Source organism: Mycteria americana, chromosome 1 (genome assembly GCF_035582795.1).
Source record: "Mycteria americana isolate JAX WOST 10 ecotype Jacksonville Zoo and Gardens chromosome 1, USCA_MyAme_1.0, whole genome shotgun sequence".
Lineage (NCBI taxonomy): Eukaryota > Metazoa > Chordata > Aves > Ciconiiformes > Ciconiidae > Mycteria > Mycteria americana.
The window spans coordinates 42,758,995-42,782,730 of NC_134365.1; the positions used below are offsets into that span (position 1 = coordinate 42,758,995).

Here is a 23,736-nt window from a genome sequence, read left to right on the forward strand (position 1 = left end):
CCCTTTTTTATTTCTTTCCCAAAAGATCCAAAACACCAGAAGGCCCCCCCAACTTTGTTGCCTTTTACAGCTGCTGCTACCTTCATAAAATTGGTCAACAAATCATGACAGGGCTAAGAGGAGGGTGTGGAGAGTTAGTAATGCATGGACATCCATAAACACATGCACACAGAGAAACATTTAATTACATGCCTCCCGTTAATAGCCTAGATAGGTATAGCTATGATGGTGTTGGAGGGCTACAGCTCCTTCAGCCTATCTGAATTAGGTGTATGGATTGTTACAAGACTCTGAAGCAAATCAAGGGTATTATTTAAGAGGGTAAAGCCGTCATACAAACAGAGAAAGCAACACCAGAATGGTAATTTCCACAAGTGTGCAGCACGATAAGGCCTGACCTGCAAAACTGAGCAGAGAATCAGACCTGTGAACGTTGTTTACAATCTGCAACATATTTTGTCTGTAAACTTATCTAAATCTGAGTTACAAGGCCTTAGCTCTTAAAACATATGGTTGTTCTTAGGCTCTTGCATACTTTTGTTACACACCAAACCAGGTCAGAAGGTCTGTTCTGCAGCAAGCTGCTGTTCAGGAACTTTTTTTTCTTGTGGTGAGGTCAAATTTCAATATATGCAGCTTCCCTAATTCTGTTTTTCCCTAGAGTAATTCTGAAATGGAAGCAAGGTCCTGCAAACTAATTGTAATTGAGCTAGTATGACTAAGCTATACTGTAGGAAAATCAGCTGAACAGTGGATTTGCATTTTGTCAAAGCTATGATTTTTACAGTTCATGCAGGTTTTAGGAAAGCTGTTCTGCAGCATCTCTTCAGATAAGACCTACAATCACAGAATGGTTTGGCAGTCGACCAGAATGGAGCACACTCAAAGAAAAGGCAGAATTATACCTGGAGTGTTGCTCCTCACTAATATGCACAGCCGATGCCTGTTTCACAGTTTACCCTTTGACAGCCAGCTATGATGTCAGATAGAGCTACATCTTATGAAGCAATTTCAGTTCCTGTTACTTTGACACTTTCAAGTGCTTCCACACCCACAGGACAACCTCTTAAGAACTGCTTGCCAGTATTATCTCCACCTAAGAGTTTTTTCTTTTAAAAACTTAAAAAAAAATAGTACTGAAAGCATTGAAGAATTATGAAAATCACATTTTTCTTTGCTGCATGGTTCTTACTGGATCTCTTTGCTTGCCGTCATGCTTATCCACAATATCCCTTGCCTGACATAGAAGATGCAAAGTTCATTGAAGACTGTGTGAGAGCTCACAACACATTTCGATCCAAAGTGAATCCACCAGCCAGCAATATGTTTCGCATGGTAAGGAGGCGTTCATGATCTGTTTGAAAATTAATATAGACTGTGCTGCTGATTTAGCCCATCTTATTCTTCATTTGCTTTGTGCTTTTCTTTCCCTTTCTGTCAATCATTCCTGTACTATGTATGTTAGTTCTTTGTAGGAGATAGAAAAGACATTAATTTTCACAGTATTGTTCAGTTTTAATTTGAAGGGAATTCTTTGTTTAGGGATGGATTGCTACTCTAAACTCCAGCCAGAGCAAAGGGCTGTATTGCAAAAAATAGCGTTCAGTTCTCAGCATTTCATTTACCTCTTTCTAAAAGAGATAGTAATCTGTTTTATGTTAGTCCAGGTTTCATAGAGGGAAGATGTTTGGTATTAAAAAGCTCCTGAAAAGGCAATATGCACAACAGGATTTGTTGAAAATCTATCATCTCCCCTTGTTTCTTCCAATCTAGAACATGTGTTGAAGACAGGGACTTGCCAAGACATCCATTTAGATACCTGATCTTCATATGCTGTAGCAGGGTTTGAAGAGTAGGGATACTAATACCTGGGCTGGAAAGCAGAGCTTCCTATAAACACAGTGGGTATCAGAACAGGCCATGGATAGGTCTCAGCTTGTTCAGTGGAATGCATAAGGCAAAAGGTAGATAGATAGCTGAGGGAGGTAACCCCAGTCAGTTCATGCCGTTACTCTGAGCCCTCCAGCAGTGCTGCATCGCTGAAAAGGAAGTTAAATGCATAACTGCATGCACAATACGAAACATTTCTATGAAAGGAAGTTCATAATAAAGGGGTAAAATTCAGACTACTTGTGATTTTCATTTCCCGCCGTTTTAAAAAACAATGTTTAATTTAAAATGCTAGCACACAAGAGCAAACTTAGCTGCTCAGGTCAAAGAACCAGCAAGCCTGGAACAACAGCAGGACAAATATATAGAAACCTCTTGAATCAAAGGTGTTGCATTGTATTTAAAAGCTCTTAATGGATTTTTCTTGTATGATTTTTTTTCAGCCTTGAGCTCATGCAAGTTTTTATCATCCCTAGTATCGTGTAGCAAACAGCTGCACAGCCTAACCACAAGTTGTGTGAAGATATTTCCTTGCATTTGATTTGGACCTGTTAATTCCTAGCTTCATTTCATAGTCTCTGGTCTTTGTATTGGAAGGAGCAAGTAATCATTGCTTATTTACCTACTTCACACAAGATGTCCAGCTCTCTCTGATCAAAGCCGCAGAGCACTCTCTCTTGCTTTATGAAAGCCCTCCATACTTGAAGATTATAATCTTCCTTCATGTTCTCTCTGCCCTTTCCAGTTCTAGTGTCCCCTTCTGAAGGTGGGGTGCTGCACACAGCATTTAACAGGACTTCTACAGTGGTGTAATTATATCCCTGGTTTTATACCCCATTCCTTTTCAAGGAATTTCTAACACGTTATTTGCTTTTTAGACTACTTCTAAACACTGATTTACAAGTGGTAATAGCCAGCTTCAAACCTGTCATTATGAACACGCAGTCAAAATTGTTTGTTTTTTTTTTTAAACACATCCTTTAACTTACATTTCTCTATACTGAATTTTAATTGCCATTTTATTGCTTGGTCATTCAGTGGCATAAAATCTTTCTGCAAGTCTCATGGACTGGTTTCTCAAATTATCATTTGTGCCTCTCCAGATGGGAATGGTTCCTCCTCAGCCCAGCAGAGATGAGTGAGCCTTTTATTTGCTTTGGCCACATGCTGAGGAGGGAGAAGAGCAAAGAGGCAGAAGGGGCTGAGGAAGGGAGCAGCTGTGACTCTTCTCTCCATCCTGGCCAGCAGAACAGAATTCCTATCTGGTCTAGTGATAATTGCAAAGTGCAAATCTCTGGACAGCCAACAGCTCCTAGGCATAAAGTCCCTCTAGCCCCTCTAAGGCTGGGGGTTTCACCCAGTTACCTCCTCTCAGGCCTAGCAGCTTAAAGACTGTTAAATATTTTAACAAGTCAGATGCCACAGGACAGCGGATAGATACTACATATCCTGCAATATATAAGGGAGAAGGAAGAAAAAAATTTGCTTTTGCTATGGGAGTAGAAAAGTCAAGTCAGAGAAAGAAACTGAACGCAGGGATGGGAAACAGAAAAGGGGAAAAGAATCCTTACAAGTTTCTGTTTAAAAATGTTTGAATTCAAGTAAGTCACTGCAGTGGAGGTTATAGTATGTTTTCTTCCTTTTCTACAGTCCTGGGACGCTGCTTTAGCTAAAACTGCAAAAGCGTGGGCAAAGAAGTGCAAGTTTAAGCACAATAGCTACCTTAAAATGCCAGGGAAGGTGCACCCCACCTTTACTCCTGTTGGAGAAAACATCTGGACTGGCACAGCCACCATCTTCTCTGTGGATGCAGCTGTCACTGACTGGTTTAATGAAGTTAAGAGCTATGATTTCAACACCAGGGCGTGTGCTGACATGTGTGGTCACTACACCCAGGTGAGTCCTACATGCCCAATGGTTTATAATGCAATGGTTTCACAGCAAATCCAAGTAAAGGCTTGGAACAGACTGCTTTGGAACAGGAATGACAGCAAGGGTTTTTACCCCCCAGTTTATTGCTGCATGAGATTGGAAATAAATATTCCAAGCCCCAGGGATGTCCGAGTCCTATTTTCAGTAATAGTGGAAAGGGATTATCCCCCTGACAATTTCACGTTTCCAGGGGAGCCGGATAATAAATATAAAAACATCTCTCAATCAGTCGTTTGTCTCAGCTGCCCTTTGGGTTGTTGATGCTGCTCCTGTGTCAGCTGTTTTAAACTTCCACAAGATCCTTCCCTTCTTCTTCCTCCCTTAATGCTGTTGCTTTTTCAGCCTTTGAACTGGTGCATCACACATTTCCCTTTGCCCTTCAGGTTGTTTGGGCAGAGAGTTACAAAGTTGGCTGCGCAGTTCACTTCTGCAGTACAGTTGAAAATTTTCCAGGACTCTTCAGAGCAGCACATTTTGTTTGCGACTATGGGCCAGCGTAAGTTAATTATGGCATTTGGGGTTTAGGTTTTTTATTTTTTAAATATCCTATAACTGACCTGGTTATCAGATGCCAACAATGATGGGAGCAGTTGTAATAAATTTCAGAAGAAGCTATGTCCACATGTCACCAGTCCAAGGGAAACTTCCACCAGCTATTGAGAGCAGAAGCTGCTGGACATAGTCGGAGCTGCAGAAAATCCCTTCCTAAAAAAGCAGGCGAGCAGATCCCAGCTGAGAGCACTCGCCATAACCAAGAGTGGTGAAATAAGATCTGTTTTGACTTCAGTCTCTGCAGGAAAAGTAGGGAAGGTGCAAGCTTTCCACTTGAGAAAGATTACATTTTCCTATGGCCCCACCCAAACTTCAAACAAGGTATTTTACTTGAAGAAATAAAAAGAAGACAGTCCTCTAGTTTGTCTCATACCTTGCAATTTCTGGACTTACCTTTTACAGTTTTGTTTTTAAAATACAGGTGGGTAATGAGGGACTAGAGGCAGATTCCTGTATGCTTACACTGAATAATACAGTATTGCCTGAGAAGTCTCATTAATTTCAAATGGTGAGAGTCACCAGGTAGCTGCTCCCCATGCCAGTGACAGCTTTAATCTGATCTGAAAGGAATTTCAAACAATTGCAATGATCAGTTTTTGGATAAAGGTATATCCCCCCCCCCCCCCCCCCCCCCCAATAACAGCTTTTCATGATAAATTATTCTAACAATCTGATGAAACCATGTATTTAAATTGGTTTTCAAATGACTGAGCTAACAAAATACTGTTCTTCTGCTTTGCAGGGGGAATTACCCAAGAAAACCATACAAAGCAGGTCAACCATGCAGTGGATGCGGTAATGAGAAGTGTGTAGACAAGCTCTGTGGTAAGACCAAAACGATCAACTAAGAAAACTGCATAGAAAGAAAAGTGGCAAAATTATCAGTGGAAGTGTAGCAGTGAGTCAATTTGCACTAAGTACATAGTGGGTCTGTAGCCCACCACACAGCAACAGTACCAAACCCTGGTAAGAATAGTATAAGAAGGAATTAATTGAAATACTTTGCTATTGAAGGCTCTCAGAGGTAGAAGCCAGAGTTTCTGATGAAGAGAAGTGTCAGTTAGACTACTTTCTGCCTTTTATCTGATCAGGAAGTCAAATCTAAAACAGCAGCCCCAACAAATATTCCCCGTCTGGTTCTTCTTTCCTAGCAGAAATGGTATATTTAACTTCTGCTTTCTTGCTTGTTTAGTATGTTCTATCACATTTTCCAGAAAACTATCGTTCTGAACCAATAATAAGACTATACTGAAAAGCACACTTATTTCTAACTTCCACAGTTTTCTGAAATACAGCTGTGAGAGCTTGTTTTTCCACGGCGGTCTGCAGCTGTGGACCTTTATGTCATTACACCTAGTCCCAAATTAGTCAGAAATAGTGTTTTAAATAAACAGAGATGAAAGGACATGCAACAATGTCTTAAATCAAATATGAATTTTATACAGAGGTTTAATGGGGATGGTGTCTACGAGGCAGGCGCTAGATAGCTTCAGCTGTAGATATAACTGAGCATTTGTTATTCTTATTTTCTTCTGTGATATCCTGGCTGACTCATCATGAGGTCTCAGACTGATGCATCACAGGAAAACCAGAAACATCTCAAAGACTAGGGGGAGGGAGAGGTGGAAGGGAGTTTCTAAAAATTAAGTGCTAGATCCTACAACCCGTTTTACCATATTCTCCTATAAAGCAAATCAGCAATTGCAATAAGATGCACATAGGCAATCCTGCAAATGCATCAAAGCTCTTAGTAAAGGTGTACTTCTGTGATAAATTTAGTACTTATATCTGTCTGTCTGTAACTACTTAAATTTGGGTTGTGTATCAATTTTAAATAAATTCCATGTTTTGTTTTTATTTGCTATTGCCTCCTCCCCATACCACAAATTCTTCCTAATACAGCTGCTTCTTTTCTGCTTCTCTTTCAACTCAATAAAAATATGAGCCCCACGCCAGTTGGGAACCTGCTCTTGTTGGCCTGCTTCCCCCTTGCAGGATGTTTTAAGCACTGACTGGCATCATCAGTGCAATCAGCCAGGCAGCAGCAATGGCTTACCTCTTTACATTAAGAACCACCACCGAATGATACATTTATTCCCTTTTCTGCTCTCTCTACAGAAAATACAGAACGTGAGAAGCTGATAAGTACGTATCAAATTGTTCTTAATTGCTTTCCTATAAGTGCTTAGTTGCTGGCTGGGGTTAAACCACGACAATGGCTAAGCTTGATGGGTCGTAACAACTGTTTCTTCACTGTTTTTTAGATTATGCCTACTGGTATCCGGACTGGGATACAAAGCCCCAGCCACCGCGGCCCCATACCCCCAGGCCTCCCGCACCCCCGTACATCCCACCTGCTGAGCATCCGCGTCCCTCTTGTGACCAGTACTGTCTTAGTGTTTCGATTTTAAGGCCACTGTTTTTGGTACTGTGTGCTGGTGCTGTTCTTTTAGTCCAACAGCAGTTTCCACACACATTTTTTTATGAGTAATGATCAATTAAGATACTGATAGTGACCCTACTGCTGTATCACTCTCAGAGAAATGCATGCAAATGCAAAAACACTCGGTCATCTCTCCATTATCCTTGTGATGTTTATCCAGCATAGAAAAGGCTTCTTCTTCACCCAAGGCAAGATACAAGTGGCTGTGCATAGAGTAGTGTAATTTATTGGCAGTAGCTGCAAGATGCTCCTCCATCTGCACGAGCCTTTTAGCACTGCCTCAGGAGTAGATTGCTAGGGGAACCACATAGACTGTATATTACTATACATGCTAGCAAGCCTCCTGGAAACCTGCAGCATCACAAAGACATGTCTGAAGTGGCACAGAAGATCCAAAAGAAGCAATAACTCATCTCCATTAACCTTCAGTTATCCCAGACATCGCCTTCCCCAGATAACGGAGATTTAACTGTATGTATTATTTTTAAGAACAGGAAAAGTAAAGCTTGTCCTTTACTCCATTTAGCCTATGTGTGTCAGTCTCCATTAAAGTCACTTTATTGTCAGGTGTACTATTCTGTTCTTCTCCTCTCAGAGTTAAGCTTTGTCCTCCATAGCTAGAAGAATACCAGGGAAAGTTGATAGAGCAAGGATCAAGATGGAGTGTCAATGGGGAGAGCTTAATTTTAGGATGTGAGATGGTGACAAAATCTGAAATGCAGAGTAGATGACAGCCATCCTGAGCTTGCAGGCAGGGGAAGGAGGGGGAAGCAGGGAGGAAAATCAGGAGAGGGAAAATGAAATGGGCCCAGGACAGGTTCTGGTTCAGAAATGGAAGATCTCAGCCTCATTAAAAAAGCCCAAACTGTTGATGGATTCAGTTTGTTTTTAGAGACATTTAACCCTTGACCCCTATTGTTCCTATATACATTTGTTAGTAAGGGAAACAAACCCATCTTTCAAGCTAAGAGATACTGGCTGATACTAGCAATGCATAACTGTGCTATCAATATTTAAAGCTGCTTCTCCTCCTTTGTCTTAGTCCTAATGTTTTGAGAACACAGTGACTCAAATTCTGAGCCACGTTGCAGCTCTGAAGGAGCACGGCATCCCACAGAATAAATATGAGCCTCAAATGTTTGGGCTCTTGTCATATGCTGCAAAATGTCACCATGTAAGAAGATACATATGTAATTTCACAATTGTCAGTTCTTGTCTGCTGCCATCTTTCTTATCTAGCAACAGCAAGTTGGGGACAAGTGGTTGGGAATGGGACACAGCTGGGACAGCTGACCCAAATTGACCAAAGGGATATTCTGTATCATATAACATTGTGTTCAGCAAAAAAAACCTGGGGTAGAAGAAGAAGAAAGGTGGGGGGCTGGATTCCAGAGTGGCCCATGCTCAGAGACTGTCTGGGCATGAGTCTGCCATTGGGGGTGGTGAGTGATTGCCTTTGCATCACTTGGGGTTTTTGTTTTTGTTTGTTTGTTTGTTCTCCCCCCCACACACACACACATATATTAAGCCGTCTTTATCCTGATCCATGAGTTTTCTCACTTTTCTTCTTTCTGTTTTCTCCCCCTGTCCTGCTGGGGAAGGGGCAGTGAGCGAGCGGCTGTGTGGGTGCTTGGCTGCTGGCAGGGGTCAACCCACCACATTATTCTGCTCTAAAAAGTGGCCCGTAGGGGAGCTGCAAGCACAGTGTTTCTCATCCACGATTCCCTCAGAGGGCCTTTTCACCTGTAAGCAGTCTCCCCGTGAATAGCTGGAGATGTGCGACCCACAGGACCTAATGTGTGCTGGTGGGGCTGCTGTTGCAGGCTCACGGTGTGACCCCAGACCACCAACCTGCATGTGGCCTTGCCACCAGCCCCAACACCTACAGGACTGCATGCACAGGATTGATAAGTGGGACCCACACCCAGCTGTTCAAAGGATGCAGATTCCTAAAACAAAACCTGGAGTGGGAAGAAACTCAACCTCATTGCCATGGAGATGTCCAGGCTGGGACTGTGGGAAAGGGCTTGAGCTTGATGGACAAGTCATAGTTCAGGGCAGTGTGAGGAAGAGGGTGGTGATGGTGGTGGGTCTGAGCAGGGAGTGTTGGGCACCGGAGGCAACATGCATGGGACATCAGCTCCCAACTCCTGGCTGTGAAACCCAGTGTAGGTGCTAGGTACCCGGCACAAGACAGCACCAACCTTCATAGCACCCACCTCTGCTGGGGGCTTGGGTTGTAGGGAATGAATTATGAATTGCTAAAGCTTGGGAGGAGAAATTTATGGCAACACATAGCACAAGCGTGTGGTCACAGGAGAAACGCATCAATAACTGCAGCATATTTAAATTGCAGTTCTCAGCCAAACTTACCCCTCCAGTAACTTGCGGTACAACCAAAGTGACTGTTCATACTGTAGTAAAAGTCATAGTTCAAATCAATTATTTCTCACAGCATTTTGGCTCAGAGTAACAGCCTTAACAGCAATGCTATTTTCATGAAAAGCAGAAAATGTATCCAAAACCTTACTGCAATCCATAGTGATTGCTATGGATGGGATGGTGGGGCCAAAGAAACAAAAACAAAGAAGCCCGAAGGACAGAAGGGAAGAAGCTTGCCCAGCACAATTAAAGAAAGAAGACAAAAAAGACAGAGACAAAGCTGCCACAGCTCTGATGTGAGCTTGTAGCTTCATTTCCTTATTCTCATAGCAACACTCCTGAAATATGACTCATTTCCTGTGACCAATGCCATATTCAATTACCGTGGCTAAGATAAGTCCAGCCCACAAGCCCTCCAAGCAAAATGCTGCTGGTGGAGCTAAAACCACCTCGTACAGCTGAAACACTCTGCTCTTAAAGCTGGAAGACCACAGGCTGAGAATCATGACAAGCAGATTTTCTGCTTGTGTGCTGGCTTTACTGCACTTCTGTCGTTCCTCTGACTCCTATGAACCACCGACGTTGCCTGATGTTGGAGATCCAAAGTTTATTGAGGAATGTGTGCAAACCCATAACAGATTCCGGTCTGGAGTGAATCCACCAGCCAGCAACATGCTCTACATGGTAAGGGGATCTTCACGACTTACGTGCAAGTGTGTAGCATTGTGATGGCGTTTACAATTCTCAAAGATTGTTTTTGTGATCAAATGCAAAAAAAAGAAAAAAGAAAGAAACCCCAGCCTCCTGGGGTCATAAGAGCTACTTCTTTTTAAAGCAGAGAAAAAGGCTCTGATTATCAGATGGCTTTATACGATCAGGTATGTGTATAGTTTTTGCCTGGCTTAATTTCCTCATTTGAAACCCAAGATTTCAACCCTCAACCTAACACTGTCGTTTTGTGCTGTGAAAAGCCTCCTCGTTCCAAGGCACCGCAGCTCAACAGCCTGGGGTGTAATTTATGTGCGGACCTAAGCACAACCTTTCATACTTGAGTCAGCAAGGGCAGAGACCGTTGCCAAATGACACTGGAGAGCTTTCTCTAAGCTTTCTTTGCAAGGCTCTCACAGACTGAGCCAGCAGAGCAGCTGTTCCTAGGTGCTGGGGCTGCAGGGGAAGCCAAAAAGCAACAAGTGCAGCAGGAGCGAGCGCTGGAGGCATCAGGTCTCACGTCGCTGTGCACCCCTGCCTTCTCCCTGGCCACGTCGGGCGGCAGTGTCTGCAGTCACCATGCAAAAGAGAGCCTGTCATGATTCAAAATATACCCAGAAGTGGCCACCTCTTATTTCAGATGGCTCGTGACACTTGTCTCCCTGCTGGGTGGCACATGGAAAACCCAGCAAGGAGGAAGCTGTAAATGCGTGCACAAAGCTGGGCTTATGGCTGAGAAGCCCATCTCTGATTTGTGAGATGTTCAATTCCAGTAGCTGGGGAGCTGTCTCTTGCAACATCCATCACCTTTTTGACTGGGTAATACTTGAGATACCATGTTTCTTCTTGGGATAATCTCCACAGATCTCTCAGATGGACCATAGCGATTGTCCTAATTTCCTTTTGCTCCTCTTTCTTACTATCTTGCATGGTCACCACCAGAAGAGGACAGAACTATGTCTGTAATCAGCAACACCCCAACAGAAGTTCCCCCCCCCAAAAGCTCATTTTCCATTTCTGGTTGTCAAACACTAAAAAAGAAGTGCCCATTAGGGAGGGGTAAGTGAGCAGCCAGCAAGCTTGAGATGCAAGCCTGACAGGAAACAATTTAGTTTCTCTTCTAGATGTGTCTTTTACTTCATCTTTCTTCAGCTGGCCATCCTGAACTTCCAGTACTTATTGCTCCAGATTCTGTTTTCTAGATTGCTTTACTGGCCCTACAGTAACAAAATCGTGCTATGTTGTATTAAAAGAGCAGTATTCATCTTCTTAAATTGTGCCTAATTTTTCCTTTTGAAAAATTAAAGAACTGAAAGCTGAAAAAAAAATGGCTTAAGAAACAAACAAACAAATAAAGATTATTACAAATAAAACAAGAACTAAATCATGGTAAGTTTCTTTTAAAACACTGCAAAACCCCTAGTCTTAAGTATGACCACTCCTAGGAAGAATTTAATGTGGAGAAAGCAGTACAATACATGATAAAATCTATTATCAAAGTAAAAGCATTGGAATTGAAAACAGCATATTTCTTCATTTTTGAATGACCTTTAGCACTTCAAAAATGAGGAAAAGAAGATTACTTCTTTATTTCACAGGGAACTTCTCTTTGCTGTAGATAACCATCCACCTAGATATGTAAAAATGAAGACTGAACTCAGGGCATTTCCACCTTTTGGAAAAATAGTTTTTAAAAGAAAATACAAGACAGAAACTCCTTTAACTGCAAGTAACAAAGCCCAACCATCTATATTTGTAATACTTTTATTATAAAATGAGAATGCTCATCTAACTTTTTTTTACCTGACAAATGTGACCCCTTTCCCATTCACCCAAAGCATTGCTTAGGCCTGTTCCTAGGCTCTTCAAAACCAGCAGAAAGAGTCTCACCAGCTTCATCAGGGCTTCACAACAGCCTCCTTTGACTTACTGCTGCCTCACATCACTTTTCACTTATCATATGCTCAGTTTTCCCTCCCTAAATCAGCAGTTTATAACTCATCTGAGTTATAAAACCAAAACTGAGAAATAGTTCATAGGAAAAAACATTGTAATTACTATTTTCTCAAACAGCAAAATATATAGATTATATCTATATGCATATAGATTATATGCAAACCTCCCTGTCCTGTGCATTTTTCCCCACGCAGTTCAGTCCATCTTTTTGTATAAATGCAGTTTCATAAGCAAATAAGGAGTATAACTATAGTTAAACTAAAGATCATTCTGAACTATCAGTTTCTGCACATTGCTTTTTCAACTGCCAGCCAGTTTAAGCACAAAAAAAAGAAAGTACATTTAAACTTACTAATTTACCTTTAAACTTACTATTATGCATACCTTTATGGAACTTTAAACTTATTATTAACACTATTATAGGATGAAGGAGAAAAGAGATGGGTGGACTCTTAAAAAGCAGAATGTGAAAAACAAGACGGTGAAGCATTAAGGTGCATCCACCACTGTCACACATCTCTCATCATGGTCTTCTCCTTGCGACCTCGGAGCATTGCCAAGATGTAAACTGCAGCCTCTGTCTTAACTTGCAGTAATGCTAGGACTGGAAGATAACTTCTGTAGAATGCCAGATTTTGTTCGTTGTCCCTAAAAGTTATCATCTAAGGAAATATCAAGTTCTCACTTGAAATAAGATCCCCTGCCCCAAGTTTACCTTTAATATTCAATACACTGAGTTCCTAGGCAAATTATTTATGTGTTAGTTTTGTGGGAAAATACACCCCCTCCAAATGTCAGCCATAGGAAGAAATGGAAGACATAGGTTACAAAGTATTTTCAAATCTCTGTAGATGTATTTTGGTATGATCTTGCAATTTTTAATTACTTATTGGTAGCATAAACCATACACAAATTGTTTCACACTTATCTATAGTACAAAAAAGTTATATTATGTAAAACATAGCCATAAAATCTAACAACCTGCAAGTCCTTTTCCGTAGTCACTGTTACTGATCCGTTCAAAACAATTTCTCTAGTGATTCCATTGTTTGCAGAAGCAACGGAGATATTTTGATCCACATAGAAAAGGACAAATTAGAAAAGTTTATTTTTTCAAAAAGTCCAATCCAAAATAGTTCAGCAGTGCTGAACAACTTCATTTACCTGACACAAAGTGTAACTAGAAGTACTGGCATACACTCATGGTACTGCATTTTCCAGGAGGTACAATGCTGTATTTGCTCAATCAAGTTGTGTGCACAAGAAAACCCAGCAAAACCAGATGCCACCTCCAGTGCAAACAAAAGACATTCATATAACTCAATTGCTTAAACAACCAGTTTCTGTAGGATTGAATAGCAAGTGAATGAGTGATTCTACAAATACGAATTCAGCACTAATGTTTGAAGCCGCCAAACACAAAGGTGCAAACCAAGGGGTTGAATTTTAACTGTCCCAAAAATTGCAGCATGCTTGTGACCTGACCTGCAAGCAGTGGCCTTAATGCATGAGGCTGCACTCCAGTCTGATTGGTACAGTAAGCATATCCCCCAATACCCAGATTTCCTGTAAATTCACTGTTTAAATTAAATTAACATTCTCTCATGGCCGGCACAGCCTGGAAATGCACATTGCGCCCCAGATACTGTATTTGACCGATGTACAGCTCTTGGTGTCCAACAAACTAGTCAGCCAAGATCACCCACCACCCCAAAAACTTCCTCAAGTTTAATGAGTGACTAAGCTCAAATCAGAAATGAACCTATAAGCCAATTTACCATGTAGCTCTGTAAGTCCAGCAGAAGCAAAAAATAAATGAACATGAAGCACATACGGTACTGAGACGCAGCTTTTCCAGAAAGTTGCCCTGAATTACTGCATTGCTAAGATACCAAAGTGATTTTTAGTTGTCTTTATTTTGCAGAGTTGGGATCCAGATTTGGCAAAGACCGCGAAAGCTTGGGCAAAGAAATGCCTGTTTAAACATAATACGTACCTCAAAGATCCAGGGCAGGCTCACCCCAAATTTACCCCTGTTGGAGAAAACCTCTGGACTGGCTCACTTTCTCATTTTACTGTGCAAGCAGCCATCACCTCTTGGTACAACGAGGTCAGCGCCTACAATTATGCCACCAATAACTGCAGAGGAACATGTGGCCACTATACGCAGGTATGCATTGCATTTCTCCATCTAAACCATGAACCAGCATTGCCATTTTGACACAGAAACTCCAGATTTCTGTTGAAGATTCAATGAACTGTTTTCCAAGTGTTGTAGTCTTATTTTCCGTCTGTGTGCACGAGATGTTCTCATGTCCCCATTTTAGGAAGGAAAAGAGTCACTGCATTTTTTTTTAAATATGCCAGTTGTATTTTGTTTCCAGGAGGAAAACAGGATAGCCATCAAGCAGTCGGATTTAGGCAAGCAGTGGCCAAAAACCAGGCAAGGGCAATGGCTGTGGGCTGCACTGCGTGGTGGGACGAGGTCCCAGCTCTGGCAGGCAGCCTCCGCATGGCACCACAAGCCATGCCAAGGGCTGTGGAAATACCAGCATGTAAAGAGATGTCTGCAGCTCTGCAAGCATCACGTGTGCATTTTTCTCAACCACGATTCCCAAAGAACTAACCACGGCTATGGGAGAACAGGACGGCTTGCAACAGTGGCTCTAGGGATTACATTTTGACCTGAAGCTATTTAATATTTTCTGTGCAGATACGCATATGCATTTAGGACTTGAAGAGATGAGCTGAAGCTGGTGGGGGGTCTGAACGACAGGCGCAGGTTCTTGCTTGCAGAGAAGATATTTAGATGCAGGAGCCGTGAGAGGTGACAGTGTGTTGCTTTTTGACCTTGCTCACAAGGACATGGCAAGAGTCAGCATCTGGAAACTGTGGTGAAACGCACCTTACCTGGCACTAACGCGCAGTGCTGTTTACCACGTTGTTTGTAAAGGAGCAGCCCAGATGGTTGCATGGGGGAGAATAAGAAAATAAGATTATTCTCACTTGGAGTCGGCAGTGATAGTGACTGTAGCTAGAAGCTGCGTGTCTGCCCAGTTTGGGAGGCACCCTTGGGTCTGCACCTTTGGGGAATGCCTGGTTCCTCTCCCTCCTTCCCAGCTGTGGAGAAGAGGAGTTTCCTCTGGGTACAATTACTGCAGCTACCACGAGCACATCCCCAGCGTGTGCCTCAGCCGGTGGCCGCCTGGGACGGGGAGGGTCCTGTGATTCGGTCCTTCACCGTCCTCGGGGATGCAGCTGTCTATGGCTGACGTTGGGAACAGCCTCTGCTCTGCCGCTGCACTGAGAACACCCTCAGGAGCCCAAGCAGTGTGTCCTCTTCCCAGAGCTGGCACCAAACAGCCGCCAACCGAAAGGGCCAAGCCTCCCTTTCGAGTCGGCAGAGGTGCGAGTGTGTTTCTTCATCTCCTGTGCTGGCGGGATCTCTCCACATCTCTCATGTAGTCCGTCATTGCTGCTGTTGTACAGCCCTCGGGTACCACTGCACCCTCGCCTCCCCTCTGCTTCTGTCACGGGGTCTGTTTTTCCAGGACTGAAGTATTTGGCTGCACTGTAATCTTTGAGCTGGATATAGCATGCTGGGCCAAACCGAACAGCGTGTACATTAGATGATGTAGTGCCCTCGCCTCTAGATTATCTTGGTCGTGGTCATGATGCTTAAAGGCAGGACCACAGCCTGGACATGCTCCATCTCCCTGCTCCTCCCGTAACACCCGTGCCTTCCGGCACTTTGCCTACACCTCCCCTCTGGATTTAGTATGGGGGCAATCAGACCTCATGGGAGCTATATCAGAGCTAATGGATTGCCACAGAATCACAGCATTGTATAGGCTGGAAAAGACCTTTAAGATCATCGAGTCCAACCATTAACCTAACACTACCAAGACCACCACTACACCATGTCCCTAAGCACCTCATCCAAACATCTTTTAAATACCTCCAGGGATGGCGACTCAACCACTTCCCTGGGCAGCCTGTGCCAATGCTGGAAAACCCTTTCGCTGAAGTAAAGTTTCCTAATATCCTATCTAAACCTCCCCTGGTGCAACTTGAGGCCATTTCCTCTCATCCTATCACTTGTTACCTGGGAGAAGAGACCGACCCCCACCTCTCTACAACCTCCTTTCAGGTAGTTGAAGAGAGCGATAAGGTCTCCCCTCAGCCTCCTTTTCTCCAGGCTAAACAACCCCAGCTCCCTCAGCCGCTCCTCATCAGACTTGTTCTCCAGACCCTTCACCAGCTTCGTTGTCCTTCTCTGGACACGCTCCAGCACCTCAATGTCTCTCTTATAGTGAGGGGCCCAAAACTGAACACAGTAGTCGAGGTGTGGCCTCACCAGTACCGAGTACAGGGCCACGAAGCAAAGAAGACAAACTTGACCTTCTCCTTTGCAAGAGAGGAAAACTACCCGTTACAGCCAGTCATTCTTTCTTTCAGTCATTTTAATAAACACCTGGTGAATTGTGCAAAACAATCAGGTGTTTTCAGAATAAACTATGATTTCAAGATCCATCACTGCTGCTTTCCCCCATGAAGTTGACCCAAGGAGTGGTCCTCAGCCAATTTGTTGTCATGAAACAGAGGAGGGCAGGTCTTCTCCGTAACACTTTAGATGCTGAAGCAAAGCCTTTGTCACCAGTGTACCTATCTGTCTTTGCAGATTGTTTGGGCTACAAGCTACAAGGTTGGCTGTGCTGTCCATTTCTGTCCCAGCGTGGCATACTCCTCCATAACCAAGGCAGCGCACTTCATCTGCAACTACGGGCCGGCGTAAGGTTTCTCATCACAAATATTTCACAGGGTTTGGGGTCCTGCCCCTTCCCTCCCACAATGTGCAACTTTATTAGATCAGTCCATCATTCTTGTGTTTTGTGGGAGGAAACGGTCCCCAAAATAGAGAAGGAGGTACACCTCTGTCCAACCAGCTTCTTTTGGCTAGATGAGGCCTATGTATTGTAGCCAAAAAGCAGAGGCACTGGTAAAAAGGGTAAAATTTAAGATACTGGAATGAAAGTACTGAAGTGATCACTTGAAAACTAATCCCTTGCTCCTGAGTGCCAAGAGGGCCCCAGACTGTTGCCAAGGTGCAAGCCCAAAATCTGAAAATATTTACACATGTGCCTGCAGAATTAAGCCTCTAGGTCAATAGTTTGGATAAATATTAGTGTGCAATGCTTGCAGATGCAGTCTTAGCTTTAGCATGAGAGTTTGGGGCTGAGGGCTGCTCGTGAGGCTGGGGCTCCTCAAGGCAACAGTTTATCTGGAGGTGCTTCATCTGCATTGTCACTAGGATATCTGTTGCATCTAGGATGGATGCTTTTTTACCCTTCTCCAGCTAATTAATGCCACCACAGTCTACATAGAGCTTTAAAAGCTTTACATGCATACCATGTTGGGCCAAGGCCATGCCAGCCCATGAACTCAAGCAAGTTTGGCATTCCTGTTGTCCATGCTTCATCCTTGAAGAATATGTACCCTTGACCAGATACCTTGAAATGACACAGCTGCTGCTGGGCTAAAGCAACAAAACTGCTCTCCCCAGAAGCCCCACACCCAAACGGGCTGGGGGACCATTGCCTCTGCCGGTTCTCAAAAGCCACTGATCACCCAGGGCAGCCTCTCCTTTCCCTTCTCAGCACTTGCTAGATGGTGCAGAAACCCTGTGCACAGGCAAGCAGGCTCCCAGTGCTGCTGGGAGATGCTCTCTGTCCCTCAAGCCTCACGCCTGGGTCTCCCAAAAACACAAGCCAAGCCTTCCTCCTTCTGCCCCTTAGCCAATATCTGTATCATGCAGAGGACCAAAATCACACTGGATTTCTTGCCCTGCGTCAGCAGGGACCCCATGGGGAAGTGGAGGGGTGTCTTCAACCCTCAACAGCACCCAGCAGAGCGGGCAGGGTGCTCTCCGGGGAGGCGAAGGGCTCTAGAGAGGGCTTTAAAACTAGGCCCTTCCCTGCTGGGTCAGGACACCACAAACAGGCTGTTGCGTACTAAGAAGTGCGGTAATGTAATGTCTGGCTGTTGCTTTTGAGAAGCAGCAACTTAAGTTCTTTATTTATGTAATCTTCAACTGTTTTCAACTCTGCCAAGGGCCAAAGCAAGATGCATACACAATTTCAATTCCTAAAGTGAATATACTCCAAAGGATTTTCTTCAGCTTAGACCAAGCAAAGAAAGCCTCACCTTGCTGAAAGTAGAGGTTTTACCATGCAGTTTAGCACTGCTGAGATTGCATGCATATAAAATCCCTCTCAGTACATTTATGGGCAGTTTGAGGCACGCTGTAAATCTTGCTTTGGCCATGCTCCAAGCAAAGCAGAAGCACTGAGCTGCATTTGGTGCGGTATCAGAGGTGGGCAGGTAATACTGAGCCAAGAGCCCAGGCAGTTTGAGAGCAGTGTTACTTTCCTTCGCAGTGGGAATTACCCAGTGCACCCGTACAAGACGGGAGCAGCGTGCAGCGACTGCAACGGCGAGCGGTGTGCCAGCCAGCTGTGTCGTAAGTAGAAGACAACCAGCCCTCCTCCCTAAGCACACGTAGAAAGGGAAAGAGCACACAAAAGATAATGGCAGGAGGCAGGCACAGCACTCTCCTGTTCCTAAATATAGTCTGAAAAACTGCAGTCAGAAGCCAAGTGAGCAGTGATGCACAAAGAGAGGGGAGGAGGGCAGAAAGAGCCTATTTTCTACCCCAGGAAGTGATGGGATGGGATGGGATCTGCTCTTCAGGTTCTGGAGGGCATGATGCAGGAGATGTAGTGGCTGCAGTTTAAGGTGTTATTACCCCCGCCAGAAGTTACCGCTTGCACAAATGGGAAGCACAAAAGGGGATACACATCCCCTCCCAGGGCCTCCAGGTTATTACCTGGTGCACGAGCTGCAGCCTGAGCTGGTGCAGGTCCAAGCGAGCCTTGTCCCCACCGCGCCGCTGCCGGGGGGGAGCACGGCCACGGCACTGCCAAAGCTGCTCGCTCCACTGACCATCAGCCAGGCCATCTGCTTTCCCCTAAGCACTGGGAGGGAGCCAGGGCAACGTGCACATGTGCGGGTGCGAGAGCCCTTCACAGGGACGTGGCGCTCAGCCTGAGCCCCTGGCAGCCCACCCGATTCACCGGCCCTTGGCTTTGCGATGGCCAGATGGGGTCAGGTGGAGAGGAGACCTTCTGCAATTCCCGTAAGAAGGCCAAGGCACTGTGCTGTGGACATCTGCCCCAGGGGGAGCTGAGGGTACAGTCACACTTCTCCCCAGCACTCAAGCCCAGCGAACGAACGGAGCAGAAAGGTGGTGTTAAAACACCAGCACCGCAGGATGGAGAGGGAGTCCCTGACTCACGGGACTGTTAAACATTACTTACAGGCTGAGGATCTTAAATGCAAGGCGCTGGGCAAAACTCAAAGAGATCTTGTGAAGTGCACCTGAGGGAGCGAGTCCTCTCTATGTCAGCCACTGGTGGGGGGAGAAATCAACATGGTGTGATCAAGTGCTCCTCAGCAAAGCCCGAACAGTCGCTGCAGGGCTCTCCCAAAGTCTGCGGGTCTTTGCTTCTTCCTGGAAAGAAACGCAGCTCCCATAGCAGCATTTGCGAGCCCATTGTGAGGCTCACACTTCATTCCCTTTTGCTTAGACTTAAATTGTTTATAATGTGTAAGTCTGCTGATGGTCACTTCTTTTTTCTCTCCAGAAAATGCGGAGCGTGACAAAGTCATTAGTAAGTACCACCAGCATTTACTGCTTCCATTTGTTGCCCTTGGTGCAGTTATACTTGAAAACAAGTAACTTGTTTTGTTCATAGGTGATTCCAGGTGGCGTCCAGACTGGGACAGACCTGCATGTGATGAGTACTGCATCACCGTTATTGCTTTAAGGCCCTTACTCCTTATACTGATAATTCTGGCCACCTGGCTCCTACCAAAATACCGGTCTATAGCACCTGCCAGTGAGTGACACACATGCTGAAGACCATGAAAGCACTTAGGTCAACTCATCCCTTCCCTGTACATAAGTTACTGGCAGCACAAAGATCGGTAGAGACATCATTTGCATCCACAGGTGATTTAGAAGTACAGAAATACCATCTTCGTTGCAGGCAGCAGCTAGGAGAGCTGATAAGCAGCTTTCTCATTGCTCAGAACCAGTAACTGGTTTTAAATTACCCATGTATTTTTTTCGAAGTGGAGCGGTGTGAGCAGGATCTGGTGGGTAGGGGAGCACGCTGCCCAGGCAGAGCACTGAGGTGCAGGCAGCTGCCTGCCACACTTTCTTAGGAAGGGCTGGAGGGTGCCCAGCCCAGGAGCCTGGCCCCAAGCCCCAGCCAAGGCCCCTGGCAGAGCACGCACCTCTGTCGTTCCTACTGAGGTCTCTCCTTGGACGCTCCTCCAGCAAGATGCAGGGTACCCTGGACAGGTTTTACATTTAGATGTTTTTCTAATACTTTTTGGACCCATGTGAGCTCTGGCATTTGCATCCTGGGGCAGGCAGTGCATTTCTGAGTCTCACAGTGCACTCGGGCCACTGATACTTTTCTTTGCTTAGAATTTGTTTTTAAACATGCTTCATCTGTGCCAAGACAGAGTTTCACCTGTGTTTACACTATTATGTATCACTGCGATCTTTCCTGTTTTTTCTTTCCTCTTTTCTAAGCATAGGGGGGTTGACTGCTATTTCAAACAATAAATCATTATTTCCTGCTTCTCATGTGTGGCAATCGTGTATTTGCAACATGATCTAAAGCTTAACTGCTGGTACACAAAAAACCCCCACGTTCAGCTCCAACCTGCACAATGCCGAGAAACACAATGCTGGGAAAGATGGCATAAAACTCCAAATAAAATCACGCTGTGCCCGTAGTTATGCCTTTGGTTCAACAGCTGCCAAGGGATGAGTCTCCTGGAACCTGCACGTCTGGAGTAAGCAGAAAGCAGTGGGGACAGCTGCTGTGTTCAGCTGGGCATGTCCTCTACCGACCGCAGTCACTCAGCTCGAGCAGAGGCTGGCAGGAGCAGAGCTGCACAAGCATACAGCTGGACCATAGCGATGCATATCTATTCGGAGGCGGGTTTAGCTGCCTCTGCACCATGCCCCTCTGCAGGGCACAGACACACACTGCTATAAAGGAAGCCAGGAAGTTCCCCTCACTGCTTCGTTTCTGCGGTCCTGCCCCTGCAGTACCTGTCAGTGTTTCTGCATACGCACTCCCGACCCCACTGCTGGGGTGGTTGTCAACTGAAAGCACTGGAACTGGGACCAGTAATGTTTCTCACATTACTCTTCCAGGTAGTTAACTGCTTGCAGATAGAATCCTCTCAGCATCACAGCATTCCCTGAATAAACCATTTTTCAAAATGCAAATATGGCTGGGGACAAAATTCCAAATTTTGCCCTTGATGTGTCTTTGCCCTTAATATATACCAGAGCCCCTGTAGCCAAGACATCATACTTGCAGACAGGAGATGAGCAGTTTCTTTTCCACACTCCAGTGACCAGGGTCCCAGTACCCACGCTGGCCTACTTGTGAGAGCACCAAGCTCAGTTCTGTCTTCCAAACTAGGCAGATTAGAGTGCTTAAAAAAAAATCCCCATTACAAAAGCAAGGCCATGGGTCTATCTGTTAAAAAAAGCAGCTATTTTCCTCCTTGTCTTTTTGCCACTCTTGTGCAAGACCCAAGCCTCGAGCTTCACATACGGCAAACTCTCATCTGACAACGGGATGGCAAGGAGCACATGGGCAGCAGGACTTACTCTGTGTCTTGCACAGGGCTCCCACACCAGCACGGAGCCTGGCACAGTGTCTGCCCCACTACTGCAAAGAGAAATGCAGGAGAGGGAAGAGCATACGCTGCTGTGTCCAGGGAGCAAAAATGAGCTCAGCAGGAATTCTCCCCTGCTTAGTATAATCTGTGCTTGGTCTCCAGGAGAGTAAACAGAACAAACACAGAGCCCTTAAAGTTCAAAACATTCACAGAACTGTCATTTAACTATATACTTCAGCAGCTCTAAGGAAATACCATAGAAAAAGCTTCATTAAAAACCCTGTAAATCACTGGGGCTTAGGGGAAAAAAACCCAAAAGTTTACAACTTGGTATCTTTCAAACAAAAAAAGCCTGAAAGTCAAAAAGTCAAAGCTAAACAAGTACTGCATCTCATTTTAAGGACATCCAAAAATCCAGATATTTAACTCCTGATGATCAAAGCACTTTTGAGTTATCCACATGTATCTTACGGCATATACCCATGAATTCCATACGATAAATGCAAAACACTGATACACAAATACAGCCTTCAGGTACTTTTTTGCAAGTCTATAAACTGTAAAATCAGTTTAAGGAGATAATTTGCAATAGTTCAAGCTGTTCTGAAAATACCAAAAAAACTTTTTCACCCTTCCAAATCCACTTGGTTTTCTATTCTTTACTTTTTATACAAGCGTTAGAACTGTATAGCCATATTCTCTGAGAAAACAGGTGCAAAAAGCACCAACAGTGAGCCCATGCAGCCAGTCACCATTCAGATATGGACTCTAAGCAGACAAATCCTTTGGTTTAACTTGCCTACAGGAATGAGTAGGCTTTCTTGATTTTCCAGTTTAAGCAAATAAATGTCCAACCAACAATCCTTGAGACCTGTCAGCCATAACAACTGAAAAAGATTAAACACAAAGCAAAGCCTTTTCACTCCATAACAACAGAAGGACAAGACTCTCTGAAGCTGTTAGGAGTTTTACTATGGATAGGGATTTGATGCAAAAGCTACATAGATGTCTCAGGTGTGGATCCAAATTAAAAAAGCACAATGGAAGTATATATAATTTAAGGCCAGGCTGTCACCAGGTTGAGCTGTTTTCCTGCACTGCAACTCAGGCAACCAGGCAGTTAGCTGGTGCAGCTGGAAAACACTTTTTTGTAGGGTGCTTTCAGCTAGATCAAGTTCCTGAAATGAAATGCCAGCCTGCAAGACCAGTGTAGGGCAACCAGCCCTGCACTTTTTAACTTTTGAAACAAAAAACAGGGGAACACCTGTGCCAGTCCTCTGCAGTGAAAGCGGCCTCATCCGGTCTAGACTAGAACCGAAGACTCTCCCTCCCCTAATACACTCCTGCTCCTTCCCTGGTTACAGACTCCTCCTTACTCGTTTCTAGCTCTGCAGACTCTGCAGTTGAAGCACTCGTTCGTGGGATCACACTGTGAGAACAGGCATTTAAACTCAAGTATGGCAGCGCCTCCTGTTGAAATTAGTCCTTTCACTATGTAAGAGGTCTTAACTACCTGACTGGTACTGAATTTAGGTCACTGCTGTACACCGTCAACTGCTAAACACCAGTTGGTGTTTCTAAAAAGCTTTTCATCGTGCTGGTATCACTAAACACATCAGCTCACTTGTTTCCGAGATGGGTGTTTGTGACTTATTGATCATATTCTCAGTGAACTGTTGAAGTAGTATTTTCCTGATTTGATTCCACAAGTAATTAAACTGCTGTTTACGAACAATGCAGTCCCTAAAAGGATCGAGAGTGGTTTTTCCTTAACAATTAAGTGCCAAGAAGTGATCACATAACTGAAAGGCACACTAAGGTTAATGTTGTCCCCTACCCTAAAGGGCAAGCATCATAGCTATTTATCAACACACACATACTGGCTATTTAAGCACACATTTTCTAAATTCTTATATATGCAAAAAAGGAAATGGCTGTGTTTTGACTTACTAGTTTCAAATAAAAGGTCACTAACCTAAAAGCAGTGAGTTACAATGTTCTAGCATAATCATTTCCACTGCATGTGCAGGTGATCAAAACTCCAAAACCTGGCAAAAACACTCCAAATTGGTGTGGCTCTGCCACCTCCTAATCATTACATT

At 44.3% G+C, this 23,736-nt stretch overlaps 2 protein-coding genes across 2 annotated transcripts; both read left to right on the top strand.

The window, feature by feature from the left end:
- Window positions 1-1,063: 1,063 nt before the first annotated feature.
- LOC142404629 (glioma pathogenesis-related protein 1-like) lies at window positions 1,064-7,320 on the top strand. The gene is made up of 6 exons (XM_075491628.1): window positions 1,064-1,335; window positions 3,541-3,786; window positions 4,206-4,318; window positions 5,117-5,199; window positions 6,493-6,519; window positions 6,639-7,320. Exons 1-6 carry the CDS (start codon window positions 1,156-1,158, stop codon window positions 6,863-6,865), a joined length of 876 nt encoding a protein of 291 aa, XP_075347743.1. The 5' UTR covers window positions 1,064-1,155; the 3' UTR covers window positions 6,866-7,320.
- A 2,269-nt stretch (window positions 7,321-9,589) lies between these two features.
- LOC142406774 (glioma pathogenesis-related protein 1-like) lies at window positions 9,590-20,513 on the top strand. The gene is made up of 6 exons (XM_075495713.1): window positions 9,590-9,883; window positions 13,788-14,033; window positions 16,545-16,654; window positions 18,301-18,383; window positions 19,567-19,593; window positions 19,678-20,513. Exons 1-6 carry the CDS (start codon window positions 9,704-9,706, stop codon window positions 19,827-19,829), a joined length of 798 nt encoding a protein of 265 aa, XP_075351828.1. The 5' UTR covers window positions 9,590-9,703; the 3' UTR covers window positions 19,830-20,513.
- Window positions 20,514-23,736: the final 3,223 nt, after the last annotated feature.

Coding starts and splice junctions, on each gene's coding strand:
- LOC142406774 (XM_075495713.1), top strand. CDS start 9,704: ATGACAAGCAGATTTTCTGCTTGTGTGCTGGCTTTACTGCACTTCTGT. Junction 14,034..16,544: donor CATGTGGCCACTATACGCAG/GTATGCATTGCA, acceptor CTGTCTTTGCAG/ATTGTTTGGGCTACAAGCTA. Junction 16,655..18,300: donor ATCTGCAACTACGGGCCGGC/GTAAGGTTTCTC, acceptor TTTCCTTCGCAG/TGGGAATTACCCAGTGCACC.
- LOC142404629 (XM_075491628.1), top strand. CDS start 1,156: ATGAAAATCACATTTTTCTTTGCTGCATGGTTCTTACTGGATCTCTTT. Junction 5,200..6,492: donor GTGTGTAGACAAGCTCTGTG/GTAAGACCAAAA, acceptor CTCTCTCTACAG/AAAATACAGAACGTGAGAAG. Junction 6,520..6,638: donor AGAACGTGAGAAGCTGATAA/GTACGTATCAAA, acceptor ACTGTTTTTTAG/ATTATGCCTACTGGTATCCG.